At 47.6% G+C, this 24,816-nt stretch overlaps 2 protein-coding genes across 5 annotated transcripts in view; one reads left to right on the forward strand and one right to left on the reverse strand.

Moving 5' to 3' along the window:
* The window catches only part of cstf3 (cleavage stimulation factor, 3' pre-RNA, subunit 3), a 221,347-nt gene extending 216,083 nt beyond the window's left edge, over nt 1-5,264 (forward strand). For all 4 annotated transcript variants that reach the window (XM_038807807.1, XM_038807808.1, XM_038807809.1 and 1 more), the window contains exon 30: nt 4,492-5,264. In XM_038807807.1, the coding sequence (XP_038663735.1) occupies nt 4,492-4,697 (206 nt within the window). In that variant the 3' untranslated portion in view covers nt 4,698-5,264. The remainder of the gene's footprint in view (nt 1-4,491) is intronic.
* Nucleotides 5,265-5,711: 447 nt separating this feature from the next.
* LOC119971758 (T-complex protein 11-like protein 1) overlaps nt 5,712-24,816 on the reverse strand; it is a 128,612-nt gene continuing 109,507 nt past the window's right edge. Inside the window, 1 exon segment of the mRNA XM_038807816.1 lies at nt 5,712-8,906. Coding sequence (XP_038663744.1) covers nt 8,659-8,906 — 248 coding nt within the window. The 3' untranslated portion in view covers nt 5,712-8,658.

Here is a 24,816-nt window from a genome sequence, read left to right on the forward strand (position 1 = left end):
AGATATAGCTCTTGGGGCTAAAGGGACTACAGGATATGGGAGGGAAAGTGGAAACACGTTACTGAGTTGGATGATCAGCTTGATAATGAATGGAAGAGCAGGCTCAAACGGACGTATCCACCTGTTCCTATTTTGTATCTTTCTATGTCAACTGTTTGTGAATGAATACAACTTAATTCCTACAGATTCATTCCAAGACCTATCCATTCCTTTTCAAATTAAATTATAATGGACAGCAATGTGATTTTAAAATATGCTTCCTACAATAATTGCTTATTATAAAAACTGTGAACTCAGCAAAGTTCTAACTTTTTTTTAAAGCCCATTGAACAGATCATATTTAAACACTCTGGAAAAAGTAAATTAGCAAAAGTGAAAAATAGTACAATTCAGTTTAAGTTCAACATGTCAGGGCATGGTGGTGCATTGGTTAGCACTGCTGCCTCATGGCGCTGAGGACCCGGGTTCGATTCCAGCACCGGGTCACTGTCCGTGTGGATTTTGCACATTCTCCCCGTGTTTGCGTGGGTCTCAGCCCCACAACCCAAAGATGTGCAGGGTGGGTGGATTCGCCACGCTCAATTCACCCTTAATTGGGAAAAAATAATTTTTAAAAATGTTTTTAATACTTGTCAGGGGCCATTTTCCCACCTTCTACCTGTGTTGGACAGAGTTGTTACGAAATAAACTAGCTACAATTAATTAGAAGCCTTCTCCATTTTAATGCTTTTTATCAAATTTATTATATGGTGATATTTTGGGGCATTATTACAAAAATAACATTCAGGGTCCCCCTTGAATTAATTTATTCCACATCAAAAAACATTCACATTACTGTTCTTTCCTTTGCTCTATCAGAGTGTCACTTGCAATAGCTTGTCTTCCCACTCCCACACCGTTATATCTGACGTCCCCCAAAGGTCTATCTTTGGCCTCCTCCTATTTAGCTACCCTTTGGTGACATCACCCAAAAACACAGCATCAGCTTTCACATATACGCTAATGATGTGCAGCTCTACCTCATCTTTTTTTTAAATAAATTTAGAGTTCCCAATTCATTTTTTTCCAATTAAGGGGCAATTTATCGTGGCCAATCCACCTAGCCTGTACATCTTTTGGGTTGTGGGGGCGAAACCCACGCAAACACGGGGAGAATGTGCAAACTTCACACAGACAGTGACCGAGAGTTGGGATCGAACCTTGTACCCAGGCACCATGAGGCAGCAGGGCTAACCCACTGCACCACCGTGCTGCCCTAGCTCTACCTCATCTGAGTCCTCTGTTGTTCTTAGATTGTAGGTCTGCTTATCTATTACCTTGGGAAGACTGAAGCCATTCTTTGGTTCCTGATCTCCACTCCACCGTCTCCAACTACATATTATTTTTTAAATAAATTTAGAGTACCCAATTCATTTTTTCTAATTTAGCGTGGCCAATCCCCCTACCCTGCACATCTTTGGGTTGTGGGAGCGAAACCCACACAAACACGGGAGGAATGTTCAAACTCCACACGGACAGTGACCCAGAGCCGGGATCGAACCTGGGACCTCAATGCCGTGAAGCAGCAGTACTAACCACTGCGCCACCGTGCTGCTCTTCCAACTACATATCTGCACCATCATGTAGACCACCTATTCACCTAATTAACTAACCCAACGTTGCCCCTGTCTCAGCTGATCTAAAGCTGAAACCCTCATTCAAATGGTTATCTCTAATTTGGACTATTCTAAAGCACTCCCAGCCAGCCTTGCACATTCTATCCACCATGAACTTTGGCTCATTCCAAAACTCTTCTACTGACCTACATTGGTTTCTTGTAAAGCAACACCTTGATTTTAATATCTCTGTAATCTCCTCCAGCCCCAAAACCCTACAAAGATATCTGCGCTCATTTAATTCTGGAATTGCTTCCCTGAATCCTTCCTGGAATTTTATCCGTCTTTCTTCCTTTGAGCTCCTTAAGCTTTTAGCCATTTGCACGCGTTGCCTTATGTTGCTTGGCATCTAATTTTGCTTTATAACAAGTGCCTTGGGACATTTTATAACGTTAAAGATGCCCTGTAAATATAAGTTGCTGCATTATAAAGTATGCCGTGAGTGAGATTGTGATTGCTTGTGATTGAACCTACTGGATGGACTGAAAAACAAATAATTGCTGTTCCTTCACACTAAGACGTTACAGAGGTACAACTCAATGGTAGAGGAAACATGGCAATTCTCAAGTCATAAAATGTCGCAAGGTGCTTCACAAGAGCATTATAAAACAAAATTTGACATTGATCATAGTAACTTTTAGTTCACAGGATATGGAAGCTGGCAGCAAGGCCAGCAATCATTTCTCATCCCTTTTTGGAGGTATTTTCAAATATATACAGAATAGAAACGAGCAAACAACAGCAGCAACAGTAAACATACACAATTAACACTATTCCCCTGCACCCTCTCCTCCATCCCTACATTTACACCCCCCCCCCCCCCCCAATTGGGGGGGCCCCAATCCAAACAAAACACAAAGAACCGCCCTCCCCCAATGACATGTTAATATCCCTTAAAGAAGTCGATGAACAGCCTCCACGTTGTGGAGAACCCATGACCCCACTTTCGGCAGCTGCAAAATCTGCATCCAGGCTATCAGGGAGGCAAAGTCTACCACATCAGCCTTTTGCCCCACCTGCACTCCCAGATCCTCCGGCACCCCAAATATCACCACCCACGGGCTTGGCGCCACCTCCACAATCTTTGACATTATCTTCCACCCCTGGAAATGAACGATTCATCCTGGACCCCGTCATATGAGCCCAATGCACCATCTTAAACTGTTTGAGACTCAGTCTTGCACACGAGGACGGGTTTATCCTCTGTACAGCCTCACTCCACATCTCAGCTTGCATCGCCCCTCCCAACTCCTCCCACCAGAGCACCCTCCCTCTTTATCAGCTCCCTATATATATCTGATGCCTTGCCCTCGCCTATCTCCCCCTCGGACAGCAGCCTGTCCTGTCGCGTTGGAGGTGGCAGCTGCGAGAACGAACCCACTCCTTCCTCAAGAAGTCCCTCAGTTGCAGGTACCTGAGCCCATTCCCTATTGGCAGCAAGTACACCTCCAATTTTGTGAACTTACTCCCCACAAACGGGTCCCGAAAATACTCTATCCCCAGCCCCGTTGTGGTTGTCATTAATTGGGGCCCAAAGGGACATGCATTCCGTCCTACAGTGCTGCCGACATTGATTCCACATCCTCAACGTTGATACCACCACCAGGCTCATGGAGTACCTGGCTGGTGAGAACAGAAGAGGCCAACAACATTGCCCTCCGACTGCCTTTATAAGCCTACTCCATCTGTTGTCCCACCGACCTCTCCTCCACCGCCCACTTCCGAACCATAGCTATGATCATCGCCAGTAATAATTCTGTAGATTCAGCCAGACCCCCCCCCCCCCCCCCCCCCCCCCCCCTTTATCCCTTTCCAAAAAACCCTTCCTGGTCCAGGGAACCTTACCCGCCCACACAAACCCCAGTATCATCTTATTCACCTTACTAAAAAAAGACTTGGGCACGAAAATCGGGAGATTCTGAAACACAACCATAAACTTCAGCGGCACCATCATATTTACTGTCTAGGCCACATGTATCCCAAGATAACGAAAGCTCACCCCCACCAACCAAAATGGGAACTTCCTTAAACCCTCCCCCCCAGGTATTCAAAAACGTTCAAACGAGTTTGCAATATATGTCATCAGCATATAAAGGGACTCGGTGCCCCACCACCCCCTCAAAGCCCTAAGTGCCATTACCAATGGTTCAATCGCTAGGGCTAAGAAGGGGAGAGCACGCGTTCCTGCCTCTTCCACCGGTGCAACCCAAAATACTCCAAATTGATACTATTGGTCTGCAGACTCTCCTTGGGGAAACTATACAATAATCTCACCTAGTCGACAAACTCCTGCCCAAACACGGACCGTCCCAGCACTTTGAATAAGTATGGCTTAATTTCTCATTCCTAATTGCCTTTGAGAAGGTGGTAATGGTGAGCTATCGTCTGGAATTGTTGCCGTTCAAAAGGGTGTTCCACTGTTGATGAGGAATCGACAGAGTCCCAGGCAGAATGGTGCATGACTTGGAGGTTATGGTGTTCCCATGCACCCATAACAGAAATCATGTGGTGTCTTCTCTTTTGGAGTAAGTATGCTGATGCAGAATTTTAGTAGAATACGTAGGTCCTTGGATCGGAACCTATGTGTTGAGAGTTCATCCATGGGGAATCAATCTATTGTCTTTTGGTGCAGGAAAGAATAGTTGGGAGTATGACTGCACCCTGACCAACAGTATGGTTTAAGATGTACCTAGCTGTTGGGTATGTATATTAGAAACAGCAGGCTCCTGCCTGCATCACCTTAGTGTGTAGACACAGAGGAAATGCATGTCATGATGATGGCTTTCGGATCTATGAACAGTATAAGTTTATTAAACACTGCAATTTACTTTTCTAGCTGTTGAACAAGCTATTGAGCTGATCACTGGAGGCCAGCCTGAAACAATTATTGAAGGAAATGGACCTATCGAAAATGATGCTGTGATGAAAAAGCCCCTGAAAAGGGCAGCAAATGAGGATTCTGACGAAGAAGAGGAGAAAGGAGCTGTGGCACCTCCTATGCATGACATTTACAGAGCACGGCAACAGAAACGAGTCCGATAAACGAGTCCATTACAGACTGTTTTGGTGTTTTGAAGGAACTGAATGTCATTCTTAAAATGTCGAGACAAGAGCTACATCTTCTTCACTTGCCTGTGGAAATAAGACTGTGCTTTCACTGTTGTGCCTCATTCGAATAAGTTTAGCTCATTTGTATGGGTAAAAAGATGGATAATACCTTGTTTCCTCTCCGCAAAATGTCATTTTTTTCAACAGGCTCTTATTTGAGCAGAATAAAAATAGGTTTTGGTCTTGGCCAGGCATAGTGAACGTGCGTGTGCACATACTGTTAACATTTCAACTGCGATCCATGCAAGTCTGCTATTCAGATGCAACTTGTGAATCTTTGTGATTTTGTTTTATTCGTCGGTTTCATTTTTTAAAAAGTGGATGGTGCAAACGAGGGAAAGTATTTTAATATCCCACAGCTAAAATGCCACAGTCCTGTTGTGTCATGTGGTTTCCTGCCAAGTCTCATTTTACCATTATTTATGGCAATCTGTTTCCTTTTGTAATTTGACAGCCTGAACACAATCTTTGTAATAAAGTGATAAAATACATTTAAGCTAAGATCTTTATTTGTATGTGTGTTTATACCATCTTCCTTTCTATCTGTGATGAGTAGCTGCAGTGTGCACTTTCTAGCCGTCAACACCACAGAACGCTGTACCCTGAGTCGGAATCTGTGCCAAGAGAGAGCTTTACTTGCACACACAAACTGTGTATCTAATGCGACAAGTTTGAATTTAGTCAAGTAGGGCTGTTTTTTTCTAACTTTTATGAATGTCATTTGTTTTTTAATTGATCCAGTAGTATAGGGAGAGATAACTGATCTCAATTTATCCATCCGCACAGCCTCTATCCTGTAGGGATAAATGAATAACAAGTAGAAACAGGGCAGCTGCTCTTTTCCTTTTCTGACCCACGGACTTTACTCTGGGGAATGATTACCACACGGTTCTCCAGCTAATGCAATATTTAATACCATATTGTCCATTTTGCTTAAAAAACAACTACTGACACCAGGTGAACCTTTTTATTACATCAGGATACATAGGTTTGTCTTAAATACTACACATTATCACTGTTTATTGTCATAGTGCAAACTTCTGGAAACAAGCAGCTGAAAAAAATATGCACCATCCTCCAAATAGTTCTACAAAATAGGTTTCCAGTGTAAACACTGGCAAAGTGGCACTTGTAGTTTCCAGAGCCACCTTTGGCAACAACACAGGCAAGCGTAATGCTAAACGAGTGCAATATAATACTGCAACATAGCCAGCAGTAAGGAAAGCACTGAGGAGTTTATGGCCATTGTGTGATGCAAAAAATGCTTTCACTTCACATGCTGCCAGTCCTTAATTTAACACATTCATTGTGCATGAAAGCAAAGTTCATACATTTTCTTCTCATTCTAATCTTTTCTACTGTAGCCTTAATATTTTGGCCACTTATTGAAATGTTTAAATATCAGGAAAAGGTTGGGCTGTTCTGCAAGTATCTGATTTTCTTTTTAAGACAGAGTATATAAATTGCACTGCAACAAAAGAAAAACACAGTAAAATCTCCACAGACCGTAGGAACAAACCAAGCTGGAGAAATCTGCTACTTCCAAGTCAAGCTGCTGTTTGATTTTTCTCATTCCACTGCTCCATGGTACAACTCCATTTAACCTAACTGCCCATCTCTTGCTCCTTCACATCTCCACTCCCACCGTACCACACCCTTTCCCCATCAATCCTCACCTTGCATCCTTCCCACTGCTCCCCAAACCTCCTTCCCCTAGCCACCTCTTGCTGTTCTTTCCTCATCAATTACCATTGTAAAGGTCAGTCATATCTATTTCTAGGATTTTATTCTGTGCAATATATTTAATAGCAAAGTGATATATTCAATGCATGTCAATAAACTTCTGACGCATGATAAGTGCAGTCTTAAGTGATTTTTCTACCATTACCCCAAGGAAAATATTGTTGTAAGATTTCAACAAATTAGTCTTGGCTTCACAGGAAATCTGCAATTTGAGTAATCTGTGAAATTTTGACCTGAAAACAGGATTGATATTTTTATACCCCTTTGGCAGATTCTTCAGTTGGGCACCTGTAACATTCTGATTTGCAGTCTCAATAGGCCTAGTTTCTCACATCCAGGATATTAACTGCAGTATCTTACTGGAGGATTTGTGTGGCTACAGCTTCAGGTTTATTTACAAAAAACACACCATGAATTACTGTGAGAAGGAGGAGCTCCACTTCCCTATTTTCAATAATTCAATAGCAGCATTTCTCAAATAGAATTTGTGGCCAAAGGCTGTACTTGGGGCACGGATGAGAATTGGCTGCCTCCACCCCTCCCCACCCCCACAAAGATGTAATCACTGACCAGAGAGGAGCAGTGGTGGATCTCTTTAAAGGCAAGTAAAAGGACTAACTGCACCAGTCATCACCAGTCCTTCATGTCATTAGTTGGCACTAGGCAATTGGCACCAGCCAGTGCCAGGGATTGTTCTGTATTTTAGTTACTTGGCTACCGGGAGTTTTACCAGTGTTGCTGGTGGTGTGGAAACCTGCTGTCAAACAGAAACAATTGGTGTCAACAGAATCCCCACCAGGCAGCACTCTGCACTGATGAGCAACGCCACACATTAGGCCTTAAACAATAAGTATTTATGTGGTGCATTTAACATAATGGGGGAAGATGGTGGTGTAGTGCGAATGTCATTGAACTAGCAACCCAGAGGCCTAGGCTCATGCTCTGGGGAACATGGGTTCAAATTTCGCCACAGCAGCCAGTGGAATTTAAATCTAAGTAATGATGACCATTAAACTATTATCGATTGTTTTAAAAACCCATCAGGTTTACTAACGTGCTGGTCTGATCTACATATGGCACCAGACCCACAGCAATATGGTTGATTCTCATGTGTCCCCAGAAATGGCCTAGCAAGACACACAGTTCAAGGACTATTGGGGACGAGCAACAAATTTTGGCCTTGTCAGCAAAGCCCACATCCCATGAAGAATAGAAAAATAGTAAAACATCCCAAGGTGCTTCACAGGAGCATTATCAAATACAATTTGGCACCTAAGGAGATTTTAGGGCAGATGATCAAAAGTAAATTTTAAGGACTACCTTAAAGGAGGAAAAAGGTAGGAAAGGACAGGTTTATAGAAGGAATTCCAGAGCTTAGGGCCTCAGCAGCTGAAGATAGCCACTAATGAGAATTGGAGGGATGCTGATTATCTTGGAGGTTGTCATGTTGGGGGAAGTTACAGAGATGGCCACTGGGTGAAGCCATGGGATCTGATTTTAACTGGAAGGTAGCGAGCATAGGGGTGGCAGATGAAATGGAATTTATGCAAATTAGGGTAGGGGCAGTAGAGTATGAGATGAGCTTAGGTTTATGGAGGGTGGAAGCTTGAAGGCCCGCCAGGAGTGCGTTGAAATAGTCCAAGTCTAGAGGTACCAAATGCCTTTGGTGGTTTCAGAAGCACATGTGGGTTATTGCAGTTTATAAAGTGGCTTTTAGGTTTTAAAATCAGTCCTAGTGATTGTGGTCCTATAAAGTTTTGAATTTCATCAAATTATCCTTTGGGAACCAAACACTGTGGTTATACTTATCCAAAACCATATAAAACAAAACTGCACTTTGTATTTGATATCTGATTGTTGAAGTGGCTCTATTGATTGGGTTTTTATTTGTGGGAAAGCTAATTTCACAAAGTCCAAAATTAGTAAAACTACAATACAGGTTGGAATATCTTCCTGACTTCAGGAAAAGCAGGGGTTTTAACATTGAATCTATTTTACAGAAACATGAAGGGTTAAATGCATATTGCACTGCCTCCCCCGTCCCACACATCATTCTTATCAATTTCCCACTCTCCAACCAGCTTGGCTCTTTCTAACATGTCTGGCTGGAGATATAAATAAAAGGATATTGTTGCTGAAAAGTACAATGCTTCTATCTCGAAGATAGTTGCTCCTCCTCACTTGGCCCAGGTAGCTGCGAACCATTCTTTTTGAGCACTTTAGTCAAGATTGTGTCATAATAAGGACTGAAGACCAGCTTGTTATAGTTTACAAGGTGAAGAAATTTGATGGTTATTTCTTCCAACTCGCTTCTCACAGGACCAAGCCCTCCAGGGACTGCAACTGATTTTGGATTGCATGACACAAGGTGCATCTTCAGGAAAGTCTGGATGCGTACATCTGCCAAAGAAATACCCAATTGAAAACACAACACTTACAATAATGGTGGCTGATACTAGATTTAATATTGAAAATCTCTTGGAAAAACAATAGAAATCCAAATGGAGCCATCAGATTACTATGCTGCCAATAACAAGGTGTTTATTAAATTTATCTGCATCTATATGAAGACCAGGAAAGATGCAAAACGTTTACCTGTAAATATATTGTTAGGCTACTGCTGATGGTGGATATGGCAACTTTGGAATTACACGTACCCTCTAATTAAAACAACTTTATATATAAAGTGTTTACTATTCATTAAATATGATGGAACAAAACTGAAAATTACCTCTTAAATAGTTTGAGAATTGTTTTTTTTTAATGAAGTGCTTGCCCCAATTTGACAGTCAGCAATCACACAAGTTACCAGTGCAGGTAAGAATGTGCAATTGACTACATGAATTAGCTGAGATGATTCACATAAAATGCATTCATGTAGGAGGTAGAAAAGTAAGGTAGAAGAGAAAAGAAGGATTTGTCGATTGGCTGAGAGGAAATGAATAGGGTAAGATCCTCACGGAAAGCGTAAACATCAATGTAGACCTGTTTGGCTGAATGCATTGACTCCAAAGCACAGAAACAGACCAACATACTGAGGTAGTACACCCTGGAAGATCTCAATGTTTCACTCATCAGCCTATGCTGAATTAGCTACCTCCGCCAATGTAGTGAAGTTTAACTTGCCTCCGTAGAATAGAGAGAGGGAAAACCAGCTAACATTTGGATTGCTTCAAGTATTCAACCAATTTCCTCCCATGGGTTATCAATCCCCTTACCAATAGAAATCATTTTTCCCCATTTATTCTAAGAATCCCTGATGTTGAACACTTCTACTAAATGTCCCCTTAACCTTATTCACTCTAAGGCAGGGGTGGGCAAACTACGTCTTTATGCGGCCCACCAAAATCAAGTCATATGAGGCGCCCAGTATCAGAGAAAAAGAGGGCGAAAGGCAGGATGCCGCCGGGGGAAGCGCTGAGGTATATGCCGCATGCTAATTGATTACAAATAGGACTACTACGACCGTCCTATTGGTCGCACCCAACTATACCCACCAATAAGACAGCCCCGCTCATCGACCCCACTACGCTCACCCGCACCGTTGACTCTGCTAGGCTCATGACTCGGATGTGCTTCTGTTGGCTTCCCGCGCTTTTATTGTCTTACAAACTTTACCCCAAATGAGTTGTTCGAGGTTATCTAAAAAGCGAAAAATTGAAGACGAATGCCGTGTTTTTAACAAAGAGTGGACTGAAATGTATTTCTTTACTGCCGTTGGAGTTAAAGCTGTATGTTTGATTTGTCATGAAACGGTTGCTGTGTTCAAGGAATACAATTTGAAACGGCACTTTCAAACCAAGCACGCTAACTTTGGACACAATTTATCAAAGCAAGAACTGCAAAAGAAAGCAACTGGTCTGGTAAAAAGTTTGAAGCAACAGTAAACTGTGTTTGAGAAAACGTCATCTTTACAAAGGAACGCGACCAAGGCAAGTTTTGTATTGGCCAATAAAATTGCAAAGCAAAACAAGTCATTTGCAGAAGCAGAATTTATTAAAGATTGCATGGTTGATGCTGTCAGTGTTGTGTGTCCTGAAGCTAAGTCAAAAGTAGAAGCCATATCTCTCTCACGAAGAACTATTGTTCGTCGCATAGATGCAATTGCAGTGAATATTCAAGAACAGCTGTTGACAGCCAGTGGTAGTTTTCAGTGGTTTTCTATTGCTTTAGATGAGAGTACTGATATTCAGGATACTGCTCAGTTACTCATTTACATCAGAGGAATTGACGAAAACGTTGAGATTACAGAGGAATTGTTATCTATGGAGTCTCTCAAAGACACAGTTACTGGAAAGATTTGTACAACAGTGTTATTAACAGTCTAATCAGGTCTGGATTAAGCCTGGATAAACTGGCAAGTATTACAACTGATGGTGCTCCTTCACTCACAGGTAAACATTCTGGCCTTGTGAAGTTGATGAATGATAAAATAAAAGAAGATTTTCCACACACAGTGCGTTGTCTTTTCACTGCATCACACATCAAGAAAGCCTCTGTAAATCTTCTTTAAAACTCAAACATGTTATGGATCCAGTGGTGCGTGCAGTGAATTTAATAAGAGCACGGGGAATGAAACACAGGCAATTCCGAAGTTTCTTGGAAGACATCGAGGCAGATTTTACTGATGTGCTGTACCACACAAATGTCCGCTGGTTAAGCATGGGAAAAGTACTAAAGAGGGTGTGGGACCTCAAAGCAAATATTGTCCTGTTGTTCAATATGAAAGACATTTCTTGTGACTTTTCAAAGGAAATGGAGAGTGACGAATGGGTTTGTGATTTTGCATTTGCTGTGGACATAATGCAAAAGCTGAATGAGCTAAACACAAAACTACAAGGCAAAGCTGTATTTGCTCATGAATTGTATCTGGAAGTGAAAGCCTTTCAATCGAAACTCAAACTTTTTATCAAGCAGCTGAATGAGCAAACCTTTTTTCATTTTCCTCTGTTGAAAACACGAGCAGTTACACAAGCATTATCGCACAAGTACAGTTCCCAGTTGATGGCTTTAAAAGAGGAATTTATCAGAAGATTTGCTGATTTCAAGGCAATTGAAGGACAGTTCGGTTTGCTCAGCTCACCTTTTGCCTGTGACATTGAAACAGCTACTGAAGAACTGCAGATGGAACTGATTGATTTGCAAGCCGACAACGCTTTAAAGAGGATGTTTGAAAGTAAACCACTGGTCGAGTTTTATGCATCTCTGCATTCAGAAAAGTTTCAAAATCTTAAAAAATTTGCAAGAAAGATGTTTGTGTTGTTTGCATCAACTTACATTTGTGAGCAGACTTTCTCTATAATGAAAGTTAACAAGTCAAAGAACAGATCACTTCTCACAGACTCAAATCTTCAGTCAGTGTTAAGGATCAGCACAAGCAACTTGACACCTGATTTTCACAAACTGGTAAATGACTGCAGTCAGATGCATCATTCTCATTGACATTGTTCTGTTACTTACTGTTACTTTGTTTTTCAAATAAATGTGTTTCATGTGAAGTTTCTACTTTAAAATATTAATTAATAAAAATTAATTGCTTTTTTTATCTTTAAAAACCTTTTATTTTGGCTATTTTAAATATTAATGATTTTACTTAATATACTATGTGGCCCTTTAAAATTGTGAATTTCTGAACGTGGCCCTTGCACGGAAAAGTTTGCCCACCCCTGCTCTAAGGAGAACAATCTTAGCTTTGCTAGGCTGTCCACGTAATTCAATTCCCTCATCCCTGCTACCATTACAGCAAATCACTTCTGTAGCCTCACTGACGCCTTGACATCATTTTTTGTTATTAAATTTAGAGTACTCAATTAATTTTTTCCAATTAAGGCACAATTTAGCATGGCCAATCCACCTTCAGTGGCTGCAGCTGCTCTCTGTCTGTTGCTGAGTGCTGGCTGTTGCTGAGTTGCCTGCAGGAAGGAGAGATAGGGAGGAGAGTGGAGGGAGAGAGGAAGGAGGGAAGAAACAACAACAACAGGAAGGTGGCTGCAAAAGCAAGGTGGGAGTAAAGCCCCTTTGTACTGTTTGTTTGCTGGGACCCTCTCGGGCTGAGGACCCGGCCCTGCCCAGTTCTCCCAACTGTCAGGCCTTCCTCATTCCATCTGGTGAGCTTGTTCCGGGACGGAGACATTGAGTGGTTGCTGGGCCCCTTCCGGGCTGAAGATCCCTTGCACCAGCAGGGAGGAGATCGGTTCCATTGGGTGTCGTTCCAGGGTGGAGTACAGACTGTATTTTGCTGAGCCCAAAGACTTCTTTAAACCAGCGTCACTTACTTCAGTGCGGTGACCAAGGGTGTGAGCACGGACTGTATTTTTTTTTTTTTGCTGGGCCCCCTCAAGAGGGCCCGCGTGTTCTCACATTTAAAGGGATTAAAGGCGGACGTGGCCATGCTACAGGAAATGCACTTAAAACTCGCTGACCAAACGAGGTTTAAGTAGTGGATGGGTGGGCCAGCTTTCCATTTGGGACTAGACTCAAAGACCAGAGGGGTGGCAATTCTGGTTAGTAAACAGGTGGCATTTGAGGCAGGGAGTATTGTGGCAGACAAGGGGGCAGGTACATAATGGTGAGTGGCAAGCTACAGGGGGCCCGGGTGGTGTTGGTGAACCTGTGTGCCTCAAACTGGGGTGATGCGAAATTCATGAGGCACATGTTGGGTAAAATCCCGGACTTGGAGGGGGGTGGGGGGGGAGAACTTTAACACAGTCCTGGATCCGGCGCTGGACCGGTCTCAGTCCAGGTCGACAAAGAGACCGGCGGCAGTCAGAGCCCTGTGGGAGTTCATGGATCAAATGGGGGCGTGGACCCATGAAGATTTGCGCGGCTAAGGGCGAAGGAGTGCTCCTTTTTCTCCCACGTCCACATCTACTCGCAGATTGGCTTTTTTGTGTTGAGCAGGGCGTTAATCCCGAGGGTGGAGGGGGTCGCGTATTCGGCCATTGCGGTCTTGGACCATGCCCGCACTGGGTGGACTTGCGACTGGGGGCGGAGCAAGGGCAGTGCCCTCTCTGGAGACTGAATGTGGGACTGCTAGCAGATGATGAGGTGTGTGGGCGGATAAGGAGGAGCATCCAAAACTATGTGACAACAAGTGACACTGGGGAGGTAACAGCAACAATGGTCTGGGCGGCTATGAAGGCGGTTATTAGAGGGGAGACAATTTCTATTAGGTCCCATAAAGAGAAGAGGGAGAGGGCGGAGAGGGAGAGGCTGGTGGGAGAGATACTTAGAGTAGACAGGAAGTACGCGGAGACCCCCGAGGAAGGGTTGCTAAAGGAGCGCCTGAGATTGCAGGCGGAGTTCGATTTGCTGACCACTGGGAAGGCGGAGGTGCAGCTGAGGAAGGTGAAGGGGGCAGTCTACGAGTATGGGGAGAAAGCAAGTAGGATGCTAGCGCACCAACTTCGCAGGAGAGAGGCGAAGGTCGGGGGAGTGAGGGATAAGGAAGATAATAGGGTCTTGGGCTCAGAGAAGATCAATGAAGTCTTCAAGGAGTTTTATTGTAAACTGTACGAGTCAAAACCCCCGAGGGGAGGGGAAGGGATAAAGCAATTTATGGATCAATTGAGGTTCCCAAGGGTGAACGAAGATCTGGTGGAGGGACTGGGGGCCCCGATTGAATTGGAGGAGACAGTTACGGGCCTAGCAAGTATGCAGTCGGGCATGGCCTCGGGTTCGAACAGCTTCCCTGTAGAATTTTATGAGAAATTCTCAGAGCTGCTGAGCCCACTCCTGTTAAGAACCTTTAACGAGGCAAAGGAGAGAAGAACCCTCACCCCGACGATGTTGCAGGCATTGATCTCGCTCATTTTGAAGAGGGAGAAGGATCCACTTTACTGTGGGTCCTACAGGCTGATATCACTCCTGAATGTGGATGCCAAACTGCTGGCAAAAATTTTGGCTACCAGAATAGAGGACTGCATCCCGGGAGTGATCGAGGAAGACCAGATGGGTTTCGTCAAGTGCAGGCAATTGAACACAAATGTGAGGAGGCTCCTGAATATTATTATGATGCCCTCGGAGGGAGGGGACGCAGAAGTAGTGCAATGGATGCAGAGAAAGCCTTTGACCGGGTGGAATGGGAGTACCTGTGGGAAGTGTTAGGTAGGTTTGGATTTGGTGAGGGATTCATAGGGTGGGTCAAGCTACTGTATCAGGCCCCCGTAGCAAGTGTATCCACGAACTGGCTGAGGTCGGAGTATTTTAGACTGCATCGAGGGACGAGACAGAGGTGCCCCCTATCCCCGCTACTATTTGCCCTGGCAATTGAGCCTTTGGCCATAGCACTGAGGACTTCAAGGAACTGGGGGGGGGGCTGGTCCAGGGGGGAGGAGCACCGGGTTTCCCTCTACGCAAACGACCTGCTACTGTATATTTCGGACCCGATAGAGGGGATGGTGGAGGTTGTGCGGATCCTAAGGGACTTTGGGAGCTTCTCAGGATACAAGTTGAATGTGGGGAAAAGTGAGCTATTTGTAATCCACACTAGGGGTCAGGAGGAGAGACTGGGGGAGCTCCCACTCAAGATGGTGGAGTGAAGTTTTCGCTACCAAGGTATACAGTTGGCTAGGAACTGGGATGCCCTACACAGGCTCAATCTATCTCAGCTTGCACAGCAGATGGAGGGAGACTTTAAAAGGTGGGACATGCTCCCGCTTTCCCAGGCGGGAAGGGTGCAGGCTGTGAAGATGATGGTTCTCCCCAGATTCCTGTTTGTTTTTCAGTGCCTTCCCATCTTCAATCCTAAATCCTTCTTCAAGTGGATGAACAGGATTATTACAGGATTTGTGTGGCAAACAAGACCCCGCGAGTTAAAAGGCTGTTTTTGGAGCGCAGTCGGGAGGGGGGAGTGCCAAACTTCTGTAGCTACTATTGGGTGGCTAATGTGGCCATGATTAGGAAATGGGTAATGGAGGAGAGGTCGGCGTGGGGGCGGCGTCATGCAAAGGCACCAGCCTAGGGGCACTAGTTACGGCACCACTGCCGCTCTCGCCGGCACGATACACCACAAGCCCGGTGGTGATGGCGACACTGAGGGTATGGGGGTCAGTGGAGAAGGCACAGGAAGGAGGAGGGGGCCTCAGTTTGGACCCCGACACGGAACAACCATAGAATTGCTCTGGGCAGGATAGATGGGGGATTTCAAGGTTGGCATATGGCAGGCATTAGAAGGATGGGAGACCTGTTTATAGATGGGACTTTCCCTAGCTTGAAGGCGCTAGAGGAGAAGTCCAGCCTGCTGCCGGGAAATGCTTTCAGATACCTCCAAGTCCGCGACTTTCTCAAAAAACAGGTCGGGACTTTTCCGTTGTTACCCCCTCGAAGGATACAGGACAGGGTGCTGTCTGGCATCTGAGGAGGAGAGGGGAAGGTGTCGGACATCTACCAAGAGCTGCAGGATGGAGGAAGCCACAGTGGAGGAACTGAAGGGCAAGTGGGAGGAGGAGCTGGGTGAGGAGCTAGATGAGGGCCTGTGGGCTCATGCCCTGGGCAGGGTGAATTCTTCCTCGTCATGTGCCCGGCTCAGCTTAATTCAGTTTAAGGTGGTACACCGGGCTCACATGACGACGGCGAGAATGAGCAAGTTCTTTGGGGTGGAGGACAGCTGCGCGAGGTGTTCAGGGAGTCCGATGAACCATGTCCATATGTCCATATGAGGCAGCAGGGTAGCATGGTGGTTAGCATAAATGCTTCACAGCTCCAGGGTCCCAGGTTCGATTCCCGGCTGGGTCACTGTCTGTGCGGTGTCTGCACGTCCTCCCCCTGTGTGCGTGGGTTTCCTCCGGGTGCTCCGGTTTCCTCCCACAGTCCAAAGATGTGCGGATTAGGTGGATTGGCCAAGCTAAATTGCCCGTACTGTCCTAATAAAAGTAAGGTTAAGGGGGGGGTTGTTGGGTTACGGGTATAGGGTGGATACGTGGGTTTGAGTAGGGTGATCATGGCTCGGCACAACATTGAGGGCCGAAGGGCCTGTTCTGTGCTGTACTGTTCTATGTTCTATGTTTTGGGCATGCCCGACACTTAAAGAATTCTGGCAGGGCTTTGCGAGGGCTATGTCCAAGATTTTGGACATGCGGGTGAAGCTGAGTCCAACAATAGCGATCCTTGGGGTGTCAGAGAATCTGGGAGTGCAGGAAGCGAAAGAGGCCGACGTGTTGGCCTTTGCCTCCCTGGTAGCCCGGAGGCGGATCTGTTAATGTGGAGAAACTCGAAACCCCCGAGTGTGGAGACCTGGGTTAGTGATATGGCTGGGTTCCTCAGCCTGGAGCAAATAAAGTTTGCCTTGTGCGGGTCCTTGCTGGGGTTCTCCTGGCGGTGGCAACCGTTCCTTGACTTTCCAGGGGAGCAGTAAAGTGTCAGCAGCAATCGGGTGGGGGGGGCTGTTTCTTCAATGTATATTTTCTTTTTGTATAATGACAACAGCCACCTAGTTTTGTTAAATATTTTCCTGTTATTAGTTATGTCAAAATTCTGTTTGAAAAAGCTTTAATAAAAACAATTTTTAAAAAAGAAAAGGGGCTCATGGTGGGCAGGACCTACGTGGCAGTGGACCTTCTTGAGGCCACTGCCAAGCGGGTCATATTGTCCAATGTCCCGCCTTACCTCCCTACTGAGTTCCTCCTCCAACTACTGGGGGACGTTCGTTCTGAGGTAGCACCGCTCCCTCTCGGCCTGAAGGACGCCCCCCTCAGGCTCATCTACTCCTTCAGGCGCCAGGCTTTCATCCACTTGGCCCGGGAGGATTTATTGGAGGGGGGATTCGAGGTCTGCAGTCTCGGGGAAACCTTCCGCATCTTCTGGTCTGCAGATGCCGTGTGGTGCCACGCCTGCAAGAAGGTGGGGCACGTGCGGAAGAATTGCCCCGCTGCCAAAGCCACCACTGACACCAAAGTGGCTGCGAGTGGCACCGCTGGACTCTCCCCCTCCATTGGCATTACCACCCCGACCCTACAGGGGGATACCATGCTGGCGCAGACTGGCCAGTCAGCTGTCGGAGTGGAGGATGGATGGCATCCACCAGGCCGCAAGGCCTGAAAGAAGGCAAGGCGAGGATCGGCTGCAAATACCCCCGACCCCATCAGCCTAGAGACCCCTGCGACCCAGAATTCAGGCCTGGGGGCCACCGTGGACACTCAAGCTCATCCCGGGCCCATTGACGCCTCAGTGTCGGGTACTGGGCCCATTGCCATTTTGGCGCAGGTCAGCGGGGGGGGGGGGGGGAGGTGATGTGCGTGCTCCCAGGCCGGCACAGAACACGGCAACATCAGGAACCGGCGCCACTCATGACCCCCCCTCAGAACGGAGTGGGTGGCATCCTGACCCCTGCTCCTCAACATTACACCGTGCCCCCGGTAGAGATTAGACAACGTCCATCATCTGTTGACCCCTGAGCTGTTGCAGCCCCCCGAACATGACGCCTCGGGGCCGGGTGCGAATGAGACCCCCGAGGGCCCCTTCTGCCTGGTGCCATTTTGCACCCCAGAGCTGTTCCTTTTTACAACGCCAGAAGGCTGTGACGGCTCCCTGACCTCAGGGTCATTGGGTGGTGGTGGCGAGGAGCGCCTCCCCTCTCCATCCCAGCCTCCGATGCCGGCAGTCCCCATCTCCACCCCGGAGCTTATTCCGGAACTTTCCCCGGGTCTATCCGGTGGCCCGGCATCGCAAGAGGAGGGGGGATATGAGCCGCCCACTCCCTCTGGCCTGATACAATAAGAAGAGTCTCAGAGGGACCCGTCTGTCAACAATTCGGGGGGTGGGATCGAGGCAGACCCGGGGCTGGTTGGTGGGACCGTGCTGTCCGCCACACTCAATGTGGCGGAGGACTCGGTCCTAGACGGCAACTGCCCGGAGGAGGACGGTTCCTCAGTGGGGGGCACGGGGGATGATTTTGGGTCCATCAGCAGTGAGATGGTGGACTTCCTCATGGCTGACACCGAGTCGCCCCTCATCCCCCGAGGGGAACGTCAGGATTTTCTGCGTGCAAACCGCGGTCGCCGAAAGCAAGTGCAGCTAGCCCTCAACCCGTGGTCGGACTTGGCGCTGCTCATCTGGTCTTCCCGCGCCTACGTTAAAGAGGCGGAAGACACGGACGCTTCTGAGCAGCGCTGGCTGAAATCTTTCCTTGCTGGACTCCTGAGGGAGCAGAGGGGCCTGCGCTCCTCTGCTCCTTCTGAGCACTGAAAAGGTGAACGTAGTACTCTACTACTGACATAGAGGTGACCATAGCTAGCCTCAACATTAACGGCAGTAGGGACGCGCTCCGCAGGTTCCAGAACTTCTCGGTCCTCCAGGACGGGAAGTATGCGGCGTGCTTCCAGCAAGAAACCCACACCTCTCCGGGAGACAAAGCCACATGGCTCCTGGAGTGGCGAGGGGGGAGTCTCCCTCCTCAGCACGGATTACAAGATTTTCGCCAAGGCAATGAGTTTGCGCCATTGGCACCATGCTGAACCACATGATCCACCCTGACCAGTCCTACACGGTCCCGGGCCGTACAATCCATGACAACATTCATCTGGACCGGGACCTGGTCCACCATTCCCAGAGGGCTGGTGTGTCAAACACCTTCCTGTCCCTTGATCAGGAGAAGGCATTCGACAGGGTGGATCACAAATATTTATTCGTGTTCGGGACGCAATTTGTCGCCCGGATCCGACTTCTGTACACTGACGCAGTGTCTCGTTAAGGTTAATGGGTCCCTGAAGGCGCCACTTCGCTTTGAGAGAGGAGTGTGTCAGGGCTGCCCTTAGTCTGGCCAACTTTATTCTATTTACGTGGAGCCTTTCCTGAGCCTCCTGCGGAGGAGGCTGTCGGGACTGCTTCTGCGCAGGCCGGGCATTGGGGTGGTCCTTTCGGCTTACGCTGATAACGTGCTCCTCATGTTCACTGACCCTGCTGACCTGCGGAGGATGCGAGTGCACTAGGCTGTGTACTCAGACGTGTCCTCTGCCGGGATCAACTGGGCCAAGTGTTCCGGACTCCTGGTCAGTCCGTGGCCGACGGTCCCCCTCCCAGAGGAGCTCAGGCCTTTCACCTGGAGCAGGACCAGCCTCCTCTATTTGAGAGTCCATCTTTGCCCGGCTGAGGAATCCTGGCCGGCTAACAGGCAGGAGCTGGAGACAAAGGTCACCGCTCGCTTGAGACGCTGGACAGGACTGCTCCGAGTGCTGTCTTACAGGGGTCGAGTTCTCGTCATAACCAGCTGATAGCCTCCATGTTGTGGTACCGACTGGTCACTTTGACCCCTCCCCCTGACTGTCAAAAGATCCAGAGGCTTCTAGAGTTCTTCTGGGACAAGAGACTGCACTGGGTCGCTGCCGAGGTTCTGAGTCTCCCGCTTAGGGAGGGCAGCCAGGCGTTGGTGTGCCTTCACACCCAGGTGGCAACCTTCTGCCTTCAGACCCTGCAACGATACCTTTACATTGAACCCCCTCCCCGATGGTGTGCCCTGGAGACGCATTTCTTCCGCCAGGTGTACGGCCTGAATTATGACGTGCATAGATCTGCAGGGTATTCGTTACCCTCTGCAGGCGCTGCCCGTCTTTTACCAGGGCCTGATCAAAGTCTAGAACATGGTCGCCTCGTGCCGCAGACCCCCCCCCCCCTCCCCTTGTCAGGAGTGGTGGGTGTCGTCAGGGAGCCGTTGCTCAGGAATCCGCACCTCCACCAATACCATTTTGAGTGGCTGGTGGAGAAGCGAGCTATGGCTTCCGGGGTGACCAGGATCGGGGACGTGGTGGGTGGCGGAGGAGTGGGCTGGATGACACCCCATTAGTTGGCACAGTGTGCAGCAGTGGACGTCTGGCTTGCAGCCAATGCCACCCGAGACCTCAAAACGGTCGTGCTCAGACCCGATGGCACTCTGGTTTGGAGGACGCGCAGGTGTGTGGTGGTATCCCGTCTTGGCGAACCCCTGCCCGGATGGAATTCCACATTGGTCCCAGGCCCCGAAACCTCCTTTGGGGGCTGGTGCCCCACAATCCTAGCCGCCTCGTGGAAACACCCTCTGTGCCTTTTCGCACTGCACAGTGGCGTTTCCTGTACGGGCTGCTGCTGCACACCCTTCACCTCCTTACCCTCACCCGTCGTCCGGACACGCCATAGCGTGCCTTGTTGCCGTCTGGCGGCGGAGGTCCCCACTAGAGGTCCCCCTATGGAGCAGTCCTTCCCATCAATCTTGGGGACCTGGGGTGGAAGGTGTTGCATGTAGCAGTGCCGAACAATCACCGATTGCACTGGTTTACGGACTCCCAAGAAGCCTGCCATTTTTGCAGCCTTGTGGAGACCGTGGACCATGTCCATGTTACATGTTTTAGGCTGTACTCCCTTTTTAGTTTTCTAACCAATCTTTTGCTGGAGTTTTGTTTGCACTTCAGCCCCATGCTCCTAATATATGGGCACCCGGTGCGGAGAGGGGTGGGGAAGGCGGAGGACCTGCTTGTGAATCTGCTCTTGGGCCTGGCGAAGCATGCCATTTATAGGTCCATGATGTGGAGATGCCGGCGTTGGACTGGGGTGAGCACAGTAAGAAGTCTTACAACACCAGGTTAAAGTCCAACAGGTTTGTTTCAAACACGAGCTTTCGGAGCACGGCTCCTTCTTCAGGTGAAGAAGAAGGAGCCGTGCTCCGAAAGCTCGTGTTTGAAACAAACCTGTTGGACTTTAACCTGGTGTTGTAAGACTTCTTACTGATTTATAGGTCCAGGCAGCGGGCGACCGAGGGGACATCCGGCCAGACTGTCTGCCCCTCTTCCGCGGGTACATTAGTGTCCGGGTGAACCTGGAAAGGGAGCATGCGGTGTCTATGGGCACCAGCGAGGCCTTCCGTGCCCGGTAGGCACCACAGGGGTTGGGATGCTTTATTGACCCTTTATTTGATGTTTTTTAAGTTTCCGTTGATCTTTGTTATGTTCGGGCAGTGCCCATAACAGAAGCGGCCCTTTTTTGCTTTGTCCCTCAGTTTGTTTTCCTTTCTTCTGTTTTGTTGGTGGACCTCAAAAGAGTGGCCAATCCACTTACCCGGCACATCTTTGGCTTGTGGGAGCGAAAACCACGCAAACACGGGGAGAATGTCCAAAAATTCCACACTGACAGTGACCCAGAGCCAGGATCGAACCTGGGACCTCGGTGCCATGAGGCAGCAGGGCTAACCCATTGCGCCATTGTGCTGCCCTGACATCATTTCTAAACTATGGGTCCAAGAATTACTGCAGCCAATGACTGTATTTGTAATGGTTTAACTTCTTTGCTTTTGAGTCTATTTTATTGATAAATCCAAAGATACTATTTGCATATTGGGCAACACAGTGACACAGTAGTTAGCACTGCTGCCTACGACACTGAGGACCCAGGTTCGATTCCAGCTCTGGGTCACTGTCCGTGTAGAGTTTACGCATTTCACCCCCACAACCCAAAGATGTGCAGGATAGGTGGATTGGCCATGTTAAATTGCCCCTTAATTGGGAAAAAAGATAATTGCGTACTCTGAATTTATTTTTAAAAAGTAAATAAAATACATTTAAATAGCCTTATTCAACTTAATTTGCCATTTTCAAAGATTTGTTTCCAAACACACAAGTTTCTCTATTCCTGCGCCCCCTTAAAATTGTACCATCTAGTTTATGAAGTATAATCCCATAATAAAGGGAACAAACAGCAGTTTTACTGTGCGATAATGTCGAAAGAGAGAATTCAATTAAAATTGACAAAAAGAATCTGTGAGAACTGGAAGAGAAACAATAAAGGAAAATGGGGATGTGATGAAATAAGAAGAAAGTTTTTCTCATGCCACTCTTAGCAACTTAGTAGTTTCAGGAAAAAAGTCAAAAAATATCTACAAGAACAATTATTCTACAAGTATAAACGAAAAAAGTAATTGTTAAAAGCAAGATGGGATTCCAGACAAGAAAGGATAGTTAATTTGTTAATAATAATCTTTATTGTCACAAGTTGGCTTACATTAACACTGCAATGAAGTTACTGTGAAAAGCCCCTAGTCGCCTCATTCGGTGCCTGTTCGGGTACACAGAGGGAGAATTCAGAATGTGCGAATTACCTAACAGCACATCTTTGGGGACTTGTGGGAGGAAACTGGAGCACCCGGAGGAAACCCAAGCAGATGTAGGGAGAATGTGCAGAATCCACGCAGATAGTGACCTAAGCGGGAATAGAATCTGGGACCCTGGCGCTGTGAAGCAACAGTGCTAACCCATGTACTAATGTGCCGCCCGTGAGGATCAAAAAATGTTAAAGGTGTTTAATGAATAATTTGCATCAGCCTTTATCCATAGAACCCTACAGCATAGAAGGAAGCCATTCGGCCCATCGAGTCTGCACCGTCCCAATGAAACAGCACCCCATCTAGGCTCACTCTCCCCGACCAATTTCCTTAATCCCACCTAACCTGCACATCTTTGGGCTGTGTGAGGAAACCAGAACACCCGGAGGAAACCCACGCAGTCACCCAAGGATGGAATTGAATCCAGACCCCTGGCGCTGTGAGGCAGCAGTGCTAATTACTGTGCTACCATGCTTCCTTTTTTAAAATTCATTTACGGGATAGTTAGGGCAGCATTTATTGCCCTTCACTAGTTGCCCTTCAGAAGGTGGTGGTGAGTTTCCTTCTTGAACCGCTGCAGTCCTTGGGGTGTAGCTACATTCATTGTGCTGTAAGGGAGGGAGTTCCAAGATGTTGTCCCAGCGACAGTGAAGGAACGGCGATATATTTCCAAGTCAGGGTGGTGAGTGACTTGGAGGGGAACCTCCAGGTGGTGGGGTTCCCAGGTATCTGCTGCTCTTGTCCTTCGAGATGGCAGTGGTCGTGGGTTTGTAAGGTGCTTCGAAGGAACCTTGGTGAGTTACTGCAGTGCATCTTGAAGATGGTACAAACACATGTTTGTCGGTGGTGGAGCGTTTGAATGTTTGTGGATGGGGGAGCAATTAAGTGCGCTGCTTTGTCCTGGATGGTGTTGAGCTTCTTGAGTGGTGTTGTAGCTGCACTCATCCGGTGGCACGGTACCACAGTGGTTAGCACTGTTGCTTCACAGCACCAGGGACCTGGGTTCAATTCCCGGCTTGGGTCACTGTCTGTGTGGAGTCTGAACGATCTCCCCATGTCTGCGTGGGTTTCCTCCAGGTGCTCTGGTTTCCTCCCACAGTCCGAAGATGTGCCGGTTAGGTGGATTGGCCATGCTAAATTGCCCATAGTGTTTAAAAAGGTTTGGTGGGGTTCTGGGATAGGGTGGAGATGTGGGCTTAAGTGGGGAACTCTTTCCAAGGGCTGGTGCAGAGTCGATGGGCTGAATGGCCTCCTTCTGCACTGTAAATTCTATGATTCAGGCCAGTGGAGAGTATTCCATTACACTGCTGACTTGTGCCTTGTAGATGGTGGACATGCTTTGGGGGGGGTCAGGAGGTGAGTTACTCACCGTAGGATTCCTAGCCTTTGACCTGCCCTGGTAGGCACAGTATTAATACAGCTGGTCCAGTTCATTTTCTGATCAATCGTAACCCCCAGGATGTTGATTTTGCTGATTCAGCGATGGTAATACCATTGAATGTCATGGGCGGTTGGTTAGATTCTCTCTTGTAGGAGATGGCCATTGCCTGCCACTTGTGTGGTGTGAATGTAACTTGCCACTTGTCAGCCCATGCCTGGATATTGTCCAGGAATTGCTGTATTTGGACATGGACTGCTTCATTATCTTAAGTCGCAAATGGTGCTGAACATTGTGCAGTTATCCGCAAACATCCCCACTTCTGACCTTATGATGTAAGGGATGTCATTGATGAAGCAGCTGAAGATGGTTGGGCCGAGGACGCAACCCTGAGGAACTCCTGCTGTGATGTCCTGGAGCTGAGATGATTGACCTCCAACCACCACAACCATCTTCCTTTGTGCCAGGTATGACTCCAACCAATGGAAAGTTTCCCCCTGATTTCCACTGACTCCAGTTTAGCTAGGGCTCCTTGATGCCCTATGATGTTCCATCAATTGGACTCGAGTCGTGAAGAAGTTCCAAATATCAGGCTTTAATGAACTAGTTGTGTGCCCGGCAGTCGACTTTCAGAGAAAGGCCGACTGCCGGCTGCTACGGGTTCTTATACCCCACCTCGTAGGAGGGGCTTCCGGCCTCTCGGCCAATCGGCGAGCAGTCACATGACTAGCCTCAGCCAATTGGCAGAGAGACACATGACCTGCCTGAGCCAATGGGCAGCGAGTCCTCTGCACCAATGGCAGCACTACTCTGAGGTACCGTAAACCTCCTAGTCATACCACCCCATTCACCCCTTGTGGAGAAAGAAGCCT

The sequence above is a fragment of the Scyliorhinus canicula genome, chromosome 9 (genome assembly GCF_902713615.1).
Source record: "Scyliorhinus canicula chromosome 9, sScyCan1.1, whole genome shotgun sequence".
Taxonomy (NCBI): Eukaryota; Metazoa; Chordata; class Chondrichthyes; order Carcharhiniformes; family Scyliorhinidae; genus Scyliorhinus; species Scyliorhinus canicula.